Source organism: Kogia breviceps, chromosome 17 (genome assembly GCF_026419965.1).
Source record: "Kogia breviceps isolate mKogBre1 chromosome 17, mKogBre1 haplotype 1, whole genome shotgun sequence".
In the NCBI taxonomy this organism is placed as follows: Eukaryota; Metazoa; Chordata; class Mammalia; order Artiodactyla; family Physeteridae; genus Kogia; species Kogia breviceps.
This window is the reverse complement of record NC_081326.1, coordinates 11034134-11048385: the sequence shown is the minus strand read 5'-3', so window position 1 is coordinate 11048385 and position 14252 is coordinate 11034134. Positions and strand designations below refer to the sequence as shown.

General features: G+C 46.0%; 1 protein-coding gene across 7 annotated transcripts in view; it reads right to left on the bottom strand.

Annotated features, from left to right (window-relative positions):
* Positions 1–14242, bottom strand: part of TRIM55 (tripartite motif containing 55) — a 39724-nt gene extending 25482 nt beyond the window's left edge. For 6 of the 7 annotated variants that reach the window (XM_067017403.1, XM_059042608.2, XM_067017405.1 and 3 more), the window contains exons 1-4: positions 13890–14233; positions 13167–13339; positions 8235–8400; positions 5750–5845 (exon numbers count right to left, since the gene is read on the bottom strand). In XM_067017403.1, coding sequence (XP_066873504.1) covers positions 5750–5845; positions 8235–8400; positions 13167–13339; positions 13890–14057 — 603 coding nt within the window. In that variant the 5' untranslated portion in view covers positions 14058–14233. Of the gene's footprint in view, positions 1–5749; positions 5846–8234; positions 8401–13166; positions 13340–13889 lie in introns of all 7 variants that reach the window. The other variant, XM_059042606.2, reaches the window with a different exon arrangement.
* Positions 14243–14252: the final 10 nt, after the last annotated feature.

The following is a 14252-nucleotide window of genomic DNA, read 5'->3' as shown; positions in this document are numbered from 1 at the left end:
ATTTTTTCAAATATTGTCCATTTTATTCCTTTTGATGCCTGTAGTTCCTATGTCCCCTCTATGTGGGGTGTGGTGTTGGATGTGTGTGTGCGTGTATGCACACACGTGTTTCTGCACGAGTGTGTTTAGCAATCGAAGTAACTTCCATCATAAATGCACTGGTGTTGGCCTCCAAGTATACTGTGATGCAAAGCCTCTGACTGCAACATGACCTTCCTCCTGGGGCTGCCCAGACACTTATGTTTATATTTATTTATGTAGAAGGACAAATTGAACTTGTCTGTAATACTTTAATGGAAATAAAATCCATCCCATCTCTAGGGAGAACCCAGTAGGGGGGCAATATACCAATAGGGGTGATTTTATAAAAGGAAGACTAGTTTGCCCACATTGAGATGGTAAAATAATGACAGGTAGAATATTTGTTTCTAACCAATGCCATAGTATCTGGATGAAAAGAAAAAAATTGAGTAGTCATTTGGTTGTTTCCTTAGAAGTGAGTAGATAACCTTCAATATTTATCTTAAAAACATTCTTTAGATGTTGCCTTTATAGAAATGTTAAAATGGACAGATTCTAATTTTTAGCCATCCTTATATTTTAGTGGCAATAAGAAAAAATAAGATACATGACTGCAAAGAGAAGTTTTCATGGAAAAAAATCAGCAGTAGACGATCATATACTAAAGAGTAGATAGCCTGCCAAGCAAAGCACCATTATGAGGTTTTATCATTAGATTTTCAGTGGCTCACCCCTTCCCCAGACACTTGGTACTCTTTGAAAACAATCTTGTTATCTGTTTATCTTATTGTCTAACTCCTCGACTGGAATAAAACCTTCTTAAGGGCAGGAACATTTTCTGTTTATCTCATCTTTATCTCTTTCCCAGCAATACATGTGCAGAGTATGGCATATAACGTTGGAACGACTGGATGAATGAATGATGTGTGACTTGTATTTAGGAATAGTCAGCCCTCACTCGCAAGTTCCTACTTCGTTCTGTTCCCAAGACATAGGTATTTAAGTGGATACTCCAAACCTCTTCTTCTTTCAACACTCAAAAGAAAAACAGCAAAAAATAGCTAGGCAACTTTAGGGAAGACATTTAACTCAGGACAGCTTTTTTAATATGTACAAGATGGGATGGGATTGGATGATTGCTAAGGTCCCTTCCCACTCTACAGTTTCAAGGCTCTACCACTGCAGGTAAATGTGGAGTTATTTGGAGTCTTTAGACTGTAAAGTGCCTCTGTATATGTAACATGCCTTTTTCCACTCATGGCAAGTTTCACAGTGGTCGTCACAGCCCTGAGACGTGAATTACACATCCTAGCCCAGCAACGTCAGTCTCAGCTTTGGAATGTGCCAAGGCCACGACGGGAAACCTAAGACTATTGTGGCCACTGCTCTTACCATGTAAGGAGCATAGCTCTGTGACCAAAATAGAGCTGAAGATAAGCTCTGAGCACCGTCACTTGTCACTGAGCAACTGTGGCTCTACTCGGCCCATTCATATCTACACCACATTCCTCAACTTTCGAGACACCCTTGTTCAAAAGAGCAGCTCTGGGTCTGGAAGGGCCCACTCAGCTTCATTTGACATATGGTATTTCAAAATTCCCTTCATTAAACCAAACAGGGTTTCCTTCCCTTCCCCCTCAACACCCCTCTCCCCCCCAAAAAAAATCAGACAGCAGATTAATCATATTAAAAAAGAACTATATTAAGGTAGGAAGATTCTCCTGAGGAATTCAAGTCCAACCCTTCATTGGTAAAGCCCAATTCCAATTACGAGCACATGACAGAAGCCCCATGAGCGCAGACTAGGATGAGAACCCAGGTCTCTGACAGGCTGCCCTAGAAAAGGGGCAGACAAATTAGAAAAATATCATCCCTCAAGGCACACAGACTGGAGTTCAGCCCCTCCCCCATCCGCTCAGTGTCTCTGTGCAGGGCTTAGTTGGAAGAACTCTATTCGATGGCCATGGATCTCAGGACTCCCAAACTTACGCTCTTTTCCACCGTGTTGCATTACCACCCACTTCGTGTTAGAAGAATAATTATGTTATAACTTATGGCATTTCAATTCTTATTCCTGGGTTTCTTGGTATTAGGGGTTTTCTGGACTAGTCCAGATCATTTAGAAGATCCTTGAGAAATCCTCTGAAGGCTGAGGGTCAGGTGAGCCTGCCCTGACTTGAGCCCCGTGATTCAGTGAAAGCATGAGACCGGACCAAGGCAAGCTGAGCAGCTGTTTCATTCACTCCCGTCTGCTGTCGGATAATCAGCACGTTTCCTGGAAGGGGCTCAGCCTCGCTTTGTTGCCAGGATTTCAAGTTATCACAAAGCCTCCAAGAATAGAGCTAATATCTACTTCCGTTCATTTTCAATTTCTCCCACTGCAGGGAGTTGATTCACCTGCCATCATAATTGATCAATTGATCATAAATGAGGTCTTATTCCGACACCATTTAAAAGATGCTCCAGACGCTCCAGGGTTCAAACAATTATTAGCATCATTAGATTAAGTGTACTCTTTCCAAGCTGAGTGTGACAGCAATACAAGGTGACACTTACGGAGCCCCCAGCGTGTGTCTCTCAGTCATCACAGCAACACTGTGAAGGTTTATTAACCCCCCGGTACCACTGAGGGAGTTGAGGGACAGGGAGAGGAAGTAACTTGACCAAGGTCATATCATTAAGTGGCAGAGCCAAAATTCACAAACTCTGAAATCTGTTCTTTAAGCATATGTCATAATTCTGGCATGCTTAGTAGAATGATTCTTACTACATTCATACTTCCTGTTTGTAACTGCATGGACAGTGTCTCAAAGCTGTTTGGTTAAAATCACTGATTTGGAAACATAATGGATTTGCTGTCATTGCAAAATCATTGGAGGATTTTATTAAAGGTGCCGTTGTTCAGATACTGGAAATGCTCAAGATCAAGTATTTATGACTCGGCTTGCAGCTGTTTCCCCTAGACGGACATCCACGCGGCACAACATGATTTCTAGGCCGATCTACCTCGGGTCGGCTAGTGGGAGTAGCCTTCTCTCGTGGGTTTCCAGTGACCTAGGATAAGCGCCGTTTGGAAAAACTACAGAGGGAGGTTGCGTTTTCTAGGGGTGGGGAATGAAAGTTAAGCACGTTTTTCTGCAAGCAGAGAGCTCCCGAGGCAGTGCAATTCTCCGCCCCCCACCAGCAGCGCCCCCTACTCTGTCCCAACCCATCCCAGGACAGCTCCAGGCCTGGAGAGGCAAGTGTAGCTTTAGATCATGCTGGGCTCGTCTAGAACAGCCCAGAAGGCCCTCCAACAACCTGCAATCTCAAGCTCTGAGAAGGCTTCAGGCTGAGCCACCTCGGTCAGGAGCGCTAAGGAGACTGCAAGTTCCTCCATCCACCATCGGCCCACAGCAGAGACGGAATGCCACGCCTCCTCGACTCAGTTCAGACTCCCTTTTGTGACTGGGGTCTGTCTCAAAAGCCACTCTCATCGTCGCCGCAAACTCACATCAACTGCATACATTGTGTTTAAAGGATTACAAGGAGTCCTCAGTGTGATTTATCCTAAGCTCAGCAGCTCTCCAGGGCTGATCCTGGGCCGGCGGCCTGGCCAGGCCAGCCCTGCAAGACATTACATGATTAGGGACGAAATGAGACATTTGCAAGGAACGGCCACTACTACCAAAGGGCAGGTGTCAGGGCCCCGAGTGGGAGGCCATGTAATTGGGGAAGGATAGTGGCCACTCCAGGGCCTGCTCCATTTCCTGTCCCTACGGAGCTCTTCACCAATCACAAAAGAGAATTCTTCAAAAACAGCTCCCCACCCCCTGGCTGGGAGCCGCCAATGGCTTCTCGGAAAATGTTTCCAGGCAGGTGATGAGCAGAGCCACACAGGGAAACAACCACCCCAGGCAGGACAGGAGACACAGAAGCTCTGTGACCTTGACCCCTGGTACAGAATTCACCCGCTTGGCAAGGTAGACCCCAGTGCACTCCACTGCGCGCTGCCCTGCTGCTTGGCCTGCTGATAGGGCCCTGTCTCTGCCGGAGGCCGCCCGAGTGATTCCAGGTGCACGATGGGGCCATTTATAGCTGTGTCTCTGTCCTCAGGGCCCCTTCAAATGGAGGGTATTTGCATCAAGTAGGAATCATAAAATCAGAGACCTCTGTGGGGCCCTGAGCCAATCCCTATGTTTCCAGGTGGGCCACTTAAACTGATCTGAAAGAACTGTGCTTATCTGAGCCCTATTCCTTCATGTATCCTTTCTTTCTTTCTTTTATTGGTTATTTTAAAAATCTCAGGCTCGCTTTAGAAAAATGTGAAATACAGGCATATATAAGGAAGGCCTTGAGAATCACCTGTCATCCCACAATTCCTTGCTCTTACACTTTTGGTTTCTGGCATGTTTTCCCCCTATGAATACAGACATTCTGTCCTGTTTATATACCACGTCTTCGTCTTATTTCCTTAAGTTAAAATCCCCGGGGGTGAATCCTCCTGACAATTTGCTGACCCATCTTGAAGCCTCCTGGGGGAAAAGTACACAGCTTCCTCTGGGGAACTGTGAAAATACTCGTAAAGTGCGTACATTCCACCAATGTTTTTATCAGTAACAGTAGGGGTTATAATCCTGACCTTCACTCTCAGGAAGTTCTTTCTGACATCTACACTTAATCCCTTCTGCGGGCTTAACTTCAAACCTGTTCCTTCTTGTCTTGTTCTCAATGAAAGAACAAACAGCTGCTTCCCGCTGTGCCCCTGACAGGCCTCCAGGAAGAAAACCTGTTGTTGAGTCTCCCCTTGCCCTCTCATTGTCCTCCCAGGCTGCCTAAACGGAGCAGAGCCCTTTGCATTTGCTCAGGGCCCAGCGTGCCGCACAGGACTTTTGTCGTTTGTGTCCTCCAGCCTCAATGTCCCCGACAGAAAGCCCGTTCCCCTGACAGAGGACTCTGATGAAGGCCCGAGCAGAGCCCAGCATAGAGATGACCTCACTTGCCCACAAGCAACACATTCCTATTTATACACTCGAGACTCAGTGTGGTACCACACTGAGTGCTGATTCATGGCCTAATGATTAAGTTGTATTTGGCCTTTACTGTGAATAAGTAAAAAGAAAAAAAGTTTATATTGTCCATTTCAGAATCTCTCTGAGCTCTTCAAGAGGAAACTGTCCTTCTATAAATGGATCCCAGATCCCTCATGAATCTTTTCAGCAATGGGAGTATAGGGAAGAGAGGAGACTGACTTTAATAATGTGAAAATCTAAAAGGAGATGATTTTGGCCAACATCCTGAAGTCATTCATCTAGGAACTGGCCTTTGGCTTTTGATAGAATTTGCCTTTCAATGGATAAAATGGTAAGATTAGAGCATTTATCAGGCACTCACCATATGCCAGGCACTGGGCTAAGCATTATGTTTATGCTTTCTTAAGTTCTCACGGTTAACTCTATAAAATGGGTACTTTGCCCTATTTTTCCAGGAGAAAACGGAAGGAATGAATGTACATGTGAATGGGTCTTAAAACATAATGTTTAGTTTAAAAAAAGTAAGAAGCAGAATGAGAAAGAACCCGGGAAGGGAAGCCCTGAGGTAAATATTTTAGAGACGCATCAGGAAGGAGGTCATCCTATACGGAAAGACTGAAATGTTGGAACGGGGCTTTCTAGGGTGGTGTTGAGGAAGCCACAAAACCCCAGGGGTTCAGGCACGGTTTACACTCCCTTGAGGCCACCTGACTCACCTCGATCGTTTTGCAGGTGTCCTCCAGCTGGCTGATCACTCCCTGGACCCGATCATTGCTTCCCACAAGGACAGCAATGCCGTCGCTGAGCTCAGACTAATGGAGAGAAAACGGGGATGCAAGATTTTAGGGGCTTTCTAGTCAGCACTGACTGTGAGTTCATCTTAGTAGTGTCCTCATGGTTTTTTTTTTTTTTTTTTTTTTTTTTTTTTTTTTTTTTTTTTTTTGCGGTACGCGGGCCTCTCACTGCTGTGGCCTCTCCCGTTGCGGGGCACAGGCTCCGGACGCGCAGGCTCCGCGGCCACGGCTCATGGGCCCAGCCGCTCCGCGGCATGTGGGATCCCCCAGGACCGGGGCACGAACCCGTGTCCCCTGCATCGGCAGGCGGACTCTCAACCACTGTGCCACCAGGGAAGCCCCTCGTGGGTTCTTAATTTAGGGTCCATGGCACCCCCAAGGGAGAAACAGTGAGGCTGGGAGGCCTGAGAACCTCCTGATCTTGTAAATAAAATTCTGAATGGATGTGTGTGTAAATGCATTTATCTGGGAAGAAGTTTCATAGTTTTCATCAAATTCTTAATAGAGACTGTGACCCCGCTAAAAACATTAAGAACACCGAATTCTAGGCCATAGAGAATAGCACATTCAGGGTAAAGAATTCTAAGAATTGTTTATTGAATGAAGACCAAAATGTGACATCAGGGGCCCAAAATGAATTATTTGTCTAGTGCAGCTCAGGATCAGTTTTACTAGAGAAATATTCATTTATTCAACATATACCTATTACCCATCCTCTACATGTTAGATGCGAACAAATACTCATATTCTAGACTAAGTCGTTACAAACTTAAAACTGTAACATTCAGGGCTTCCCTGGTGGCGCAGTGGTTGAGAGTCCGCCTGCCGATGCAGGGAACACGGGTTCGTGCCCGGGTCTGGGAGGATCCCACGTGCCGCGGAGCGGCTGGGCCCGTGAGCCATGGCCGCTGCGCCTGCGCGTCCGGAGCCTGTGCTCCGCCAGCGGGGAGAGGCCACAGCAGTGAGAGGCCCGCGTACCGCAAACAAACAAACAAACAAAAACTGTAACGTTCAACTGTTCCCAGGAAAAAAATTTCAACTTGAAATTCCTCCCAGGACTCTTTGGACCCCGAAGCGATTCCGTTGTTCTGACTTACCCCCCCGCAAGGCTGGCCTCTGGAACGCAAGAAACGCTGAATGAGCGGGACTCAGGAAACCTACATGCTTGGTCCAGCTCTGCCTGCAGCTTCTCTATGATGTTGCGCAAAACATGTAATCGATTTGGACCTTCATTGTCTCACATATAAAGTGAGAAGACTGGACCAGAAGAGTGGTTGTAAAACATTTTAAAGCTGCAGAACCCTTTCTTCAAATGGAAGCTAATAAATAATCCCAATGGGTAGAAAGTGAGGCTGCTTTGGCCAAACCGGAGCGGGATGGAAGCTCTGCCAGCCCGCCTCTGTCCATCCCACATGGGCCTCAGGGCTCTGAGGTGTGACACAGGCACCATTCAGTTCTAACAGGTGTGACTTGGGGGGGGGAGGGCAGGTAAAAGGGAAATGGGGGATAAGTCTTAAGTGGATTGAAAAATAAATAAATGTTATGGTTATCTTGCTAAATCCTGCTTCTTTAGCAGTTAGTACTCACTGGTTGCAACTGGTGTTGCCCAAAGTTTGGTTTCCAAATTTAATTCCAACTCTATATTGTATTTGGTGTAAAACACTGACCAAATGTGGGATCTCTGATTCTTACAGGAAGAAGCTGAGATGTGGAGGTTCTCAACTTCTAGATGCCGAGACTTGGTTGCAGCTCTCTGAGCACACAACCCCACAGTTTATTTGCATCAAATGGATAAGCTTCCACTTGCCGGTGGGTGAAACCAGGTTGGCAGGTGGGTGATAAGCTGGGACACCCTGTATTTGGTCAGGATGAGGGGGCTGAGGCCCTGGGGTGAGGGCGTGGACGGTGCCCTCAGTGCTGGCCTAGGCTGAAAGGCTAGGAGGCCAGTTTAACCCAGGCTTGAGGGCCAGCCCAAGGGAACGTTTAACGCAATGTCATTCATTGTAATTCTACCAACTAGGAGTGCACGAGAAAAGGCCTTGAGGAAGGCCAAAGGAATCTTTGGTTGGTGAATGAAGAAAAATATTCTGAGTGGAGTAAAAAGTTATCGTTTTATCACCTGTAGTCTGAACCTCAAATAATGTTTGAGCAACCTCCCACGGGCGCAAACGCAGGGACCCTTCCCCTCCCGACCCCTTCCTGACCCTCTGCATCTCTTCCCTCCCCCACCTTCCCCAGCGGCCGCCAGGGCATCAAGCGCACCCCATCCGGCCCCACCCTCCTCGCCCGCCCCGCTTCAGGGCCCTGTGGCCCTGGGCACGGGGCATCTCTCCTTCGGGGGGCAGTGAGTCAATGACGCAGGCACTTGGAAGGGGCTTGGGAGGAGGGGCGGAAAGGCCTCTGTTACCTTCTGCCTCTGGAACACGTGAGTGAGGGGAGCCACCTGGCAGTCCTTGTGCGCCCCAAAGACCTTGCACAGAGAGCAGGTGGGCACCTCGCAGTTCAGACAGTAGATGTTGATGCGCTCATCTTCGTGCTCCTCACACAGGGGCTGGTCGGACTTCTTTTCTGGTCTGGGAGGAGATACGTGGATAAGCGTAGGCTCCGGTTGCGGCAGAGCTGAGCCGGGTGGCCCGACGGGGTGATGAGCATCGCATCCTACCCCGCAAGACCCTGTACCCCCAGCAACCCTACCCCAGCGGACTTCCAGAGCCCCTTTCATGCGCTCAGAGCCCTCCAAATTCTCTACGGGTTGACCAGCAGTGTCCTGACAAATTTCCAACCCGCCTGGGGGCGAGGACATGGAGACTGTGACCTGTAGCATTTGCCAATTTCTGTGGTGTGAGTATTCCATTCCCCCCATTGGCCGACTTCAAGGTTTAAAAACGGGCTAGTGCAATTCCTGAAGGCCCAACACCGGATTCTTTCCTTAGGAGCTGCTTCGGCACCATCTCTACGTGCTCACAAGTCTCTCAAGAGAGACTTGACAATCACGGGTGAAGAGGAGCAGGTTCCCGATAAACTAAATCTCAAGTTTGCACCAGCTTTGGGGAGGCCCAGTGACCCCACCGCTGCAGCCTCTGGCCCCAGCAAAAGGAGTGGGCGTGGAGGTGGGCTGGGGGAGCCCAAATCTCTAATTATTCATCTCGGTGCTGGTTGGAAGTAGTTGTGTGTAAAGAGGAAGAATATCAGCGAGTGCTTTATTAATTTGTTTGGGTCTCCTCCTGCCATTAGCACAGAAAATTAAATGTACGTAACTTCCTGAGGACTCAGCAGTGGTTAAGAGTGGGTAGTATGTGCTCAGTGAATGTGAACAACTTCACTGGATACTTTAGGTAATAAGAAAAGTGCAAAATGTTGTTCTGGGACATGGTGGTAGCCCGGAAGCCCAAATCTCGCAGATAACCTGCAAGTTTCAGTTTTCCCAAATCAAAGCAATCAAAACTTTTCAAAGCTGCCCGGGTCATAATGGAGCATTGGGTTTGTATGTGCTAGTTGAGATTTGCACTTCCGGGGTACCACCATGTCCAAGCAATGAAAAAGCATGAGAGGTAGTGACAAATTATTGCTGCTTAAGGATAACCTGTTAGCTGCGAAATCACCTGGAGAGCCCAGGTTCACATCACGTGGTAGGACCTGGCGTATTTCCCTAACCATCATCGTGATTTAGGTGTTAGAATACATCAAGATACATAATACAAATTATGTCAGCTTGTGATGCTATAGGCTCTCCCTCTGGAGATCACGGGGGGAAGGGTGCTTTTAGCCTACTTATACGAAATCTGGAATTTTGATATGTCCTATCCAAAGACCGAGGCTGTTCATAGTTTTCAGAATTGTTTGGAAAATTTAAATACAAATCCAAAATCTTTCCTCATTTTCCCAAACATGTGATTATTTAGAAGCATCTCAGATTTGGAACTGAATTTTTATTTTATTGAAGTATAGTTGATTTACAATATTGTGTTAGTTTTAGGTGTACAGCAAAGTGATTCAGCTATACATATATCTATTTCCAGATTATTTTCCATTATAGGTTTTTACAAGATATTGAATATAATTCCCTGCTCTATGCAGGAAATCCTTGTAGCTTATCTATTTTTTTTTAATATAGTAGTTTGTTTAATCCCATACTCCTAATTTATCCCTCTCCCCCTTCCCTCTCCCCTTTAGTAACCATAAATTTGTTTTCTATGTCTGGTGTGAGTCTTTTTACGTTTTGTATATAGATTCACTTGTATTATTTTTTAGATTCCACATATAAGTGTTATCATATAATATTTGTCTTTGTCTGACTTACTTCACTAAGTATAATATTCTCTAGGTCCATCCATGTTGCTGCAAATGGCCATATTTCATTCTTTTGTATGGCTGAAAAATATTCCATTATAAATATATCATATATATATCATTATATATATATATATATTCCATTATATATATTATGGTCTATTTTCTCCACTGGAACGTGAGCTCTATGAGGGCAGGGGCCATGGTCTGTCTCCTTTTTTGCTGGGTTCCTAGCTGTTCCTAGAACAGTGCCTTGCATAGAGTAGGTGCTCAGTACATATTTGTTGAATGAATGAGAAGTAAAAGGGAATTGGCCAGATTCATGGACAGTGTTCCCCGCCCTCGAACATAAAATCGCTCACCTGGAGAAGGCGTGTGAAATATGGGGAAAGCTGAGTCACTTGGCTCTCCTGAGTGGCAAAGGAAGAGACCAGACAACATCCTGAAGACTCCACTTATAAATGACAAAGGCCTCCAGGGGTTATCTAGAGACTAGGAGTGGTGATTCAGTCTTTGCTTGGCCGAAGGCTTCTCTACCTCTAAAACCTTCCCTCCCCTGTACCTCCACCTCGTAATAAATGTCAAGCAAGAGTCCAGAGCACATTAACTGGGAGATGGCACAGCTGATGCTACTGCGGCCCCTCTCCCTGAGGCATTTCCCCAGGGCAGCCAGCGTCCCACGTGCTGCTCTGATGTTAGCAGCTCTGAGCAGAGACGATATTGTAGAGCTCAGATATTTGCAGGGTATGCAATACTGAAAATGTGGACACAGCCATGGGCTCTTCATTTAGTTGTCGATTGTGATTACTTTTTCATTATGCCATACAGACCAAGGGCTGCCTGCAATATTCCTTATTAGGTTGTTCTTGTCCAGGTGGCAACACAGGCCGAGAGGCATCCCCCACTTACAAATGGGTGTAGAATGAAAACCTTCAGACACCTTACGCCACATGACAGACTTGGGACAAGTGTGGCGTGTAGAATGAAGATGCAAAGGCAACTTCACGAGGGGAGGGGTGTCCGAGCTCTCCGTTGTGGTTCGCGTCTCAGTGCCAAATGCTGGCTGTGGCCCCCAGCCGTTCCGTGCAGCAGTCTCAGGGAGTCTGTGGCCTGTTTCCTCTGCTCTCTGGGGTTTTGGGGACCATCCTCAAGTTTCCTGAAGGATGGGCCTCTGGTGCTCATGGGGCATTTCAGGCTGTACTTTTGGTTTTTCTTAAACATCTTTATCGGAGTAGCGTTGCTTTACAGTGGTGTGTTAGTTTCCGCTTTACAACAAAGTGCATCAGCTATACGTATACATACATCCCCATATCTCCTCCCTCTTGCGTCTCCCTCCCACCCCTCTAGGTGGTCACGAAGCACCGAGCTGATCTCCCTGTGCTCTGTGGCTGCTTCCCACTAGCTATCTATTTTACATGTGGTAGTGTATCTATGTCCATGCCACTCTCTCACTTCGTCCCAGCTTACCCTTCCCCTCCCCATGTCCTCAAGTCCATTCTCTACGTCTGCGTCTTTATTCCTGTCCTGCCCCTAGGTTCTTCAGAGCCATTTTTTTTTTTTTTAGATTCCATATATATGTGTTAGCATACGGTATTTGTTTTTCTCTTTCTGACTTACTTCACTCTGTATGACAGTCTCTAGGACCATCCACCTCACTACAAATAATGCAATTTCGTTTCTTTTTATGGCTGAGTAATATTCCACTGTATATATGTGCCACATCTTCTGTGCGAGGCACTGTCGCGGGCACTGAATCAGTTGTTATATAAACAGCCTTAATAATTAGTTGGTAATTAATTGGCTGGTGAACTTTTTTAAGAGACAGTGTATCTATTTGCATCTTAAAATAATGAAATAAAATGAGATCAGATCTTAATTACAACAGCGGTACTTTCCTTCTTCTCAAGAGATTTTGGAAGTGAGGGAAATAGCCCACTCTGTATCTCTGCAATATGTCATCAGCAATTCTTCTTCCCAGTGCCATCTATATCCTGGCGCTATCTAATTTAGTTTTGAATCTTAAGCAGAAATGAATAGCCATAGCAATTATAATAATTATATGTTCGATTTATAGAACAGCTTTCCTTCTAAGAGCACAGGCTCTTTGAGCCCTGCAGATGTTCCGTGAATCCGTGTCTCCTACTAGGAAGCACAGTGAGATCATTTCTAGATGGTCTCAGTATTGCTGTCAAGCGCTATGGACTTGACTGCCTTGTGTACAGTTGAACAAGGGCTGCTCAACACCAGCACTTCTAGGAATGAACTCTCCCTGTGTTGTCTCTAGGAAAGGAATTCTATAGCCAGTGTGATTCGATGAATAAGAAGGCCTTTTCAAAAAAATTAAAAATGACTGATGTATATGCTGCGTGTCAATCAGCAGGTGAATGCCAAGAAGAATATTGGCATATTATTCAGGAAGAATAACCTAGAGAATAGGGAAACATAACCTGAGCTCCATCATTTTTTTTCCTCCCCTGTCTCTAAACTCTAAGTTGCTAAATCCCAGGAGTCTACCTTGCTTTGCTACTTCCCAGAGTCACTACCATGACTAACTATGTCAGGGGATTTTGTTTTTATTATTAGCCTCTAGATAATTTTAAAGTGAGACTGTCTGAACTAAGAACAGGCCGATTTGGAGAGATGCCATTTCTGTTCATTTTCTGTAGAGTTTTGCACTCTAATTTTTCTGCTGTGTAGAATCTGGAGCTATAAAGTAGCTGTGTGGTGCAGAAACATCTTCAAGGGGTGTAGTACAAGGCTGGGGGTAGGGCAGCATTATGCCTCTTTCAATATTACCATCTGGACTGGATTAGTGTTAATGAGTTACTTCATTCTGAAATTGATACAAAAGCATGGGCCCCAGCTTCCTTCTCTCCTCCCAAGAGCAACTCTCACTCCCATTGGGAAGGACTGACTTGGAAAAACATTTTCCTATAAAACAATTAGCCCCTGATTGGTAAACAAGCATTCAGTATAGCGACCCACTGAAACAAACAGACAAATAATGAAGGCCAGCTTCAGATGTGTCTGACACACAGGAGAACCCTACCTGGTGGACTCCTGCTTGTAGATGTCAATGATATTTTCCACCAGCAGGTTCCTCTGAAGGCCGTAGATCCCATGTCTGTCCAAAACCACTTCGTGTCTGCAGGACGGGCAGCGGAATCGGCCCCCCGAGGCCACAGTGCTACCTCCTCTTGTGGGCAAGTAGGGGTTAGAGGCCTGTTCTCGCCAAGCAAGAAAAGAGGAATTGAGTGACGCCACAGGTAGCTTTGCAGAGGCTTCCCTTCCCTTCCCTTCTCTCTGTTCCACTATCAGCAACATCAACTCCTGCTTTCAGCTGGCTGTGAGATCGTCCCTTAGGGCATTATCAGCAAGTGGGTCCTGAAATGCAGGGCTAACACTTATCCACAGTCAAGTGCCGTGTACCATTTTCAGCATGAGGTGCTTTTCCACCCAGCATTTTCATAACCGAAAGTTCCAGCCAGAAACTCCAACATTAATGTCTTGGGCAGTAATTCATTTTCAATTCTGAGACAGATTCCATTTTTTTTTTAAACAAGTATGATTCTTAGTACTGAAATAAAATTAGATTTGAGAATAAGAAGGAGGCTGACAGCAAAGTACAAAGCAAATCACTTTAGAAACTTTTTTTTTTTTTTTTCAACAAATGCAACCTTACACAGCTTTCTAAAGAAATTGCCTCAAAGTTAAGCTCTTGATTCGGAGAAGAGGGCATCGTTTCCACCCCCTACATCCCAAACAAACGTACCTGGAAAATGTCACTGGCACACTTCCTACACAGGTTATGCTGGCAGGGGAGAATGACCACGGGTTTCGTGAACATCTCTAAACAGATGGGACAGATGAGTTGCTTCTCCAAGTTATCCATGGTCTGCTGCTCTTTGGAGAAAGACTTGTAATTCAAAGATGCGCTCATCTCCTGGCCGTCCCTGTGTGCTCTGCCAGGGAAAGGGTGCTTCGAATGGTTTCTGCAAGTGATTCCCGGAAATAATTCCAAGGACTGTGCGATCAAGTGTCCTTTACGTTTCTTTCCGTGGAGGACATTGTTTCAGGCCCAGGTTCAGAGTGGGGCTGGAGCTGTTTTTAGCAGCCGAGGGTCACGTGACAGCCG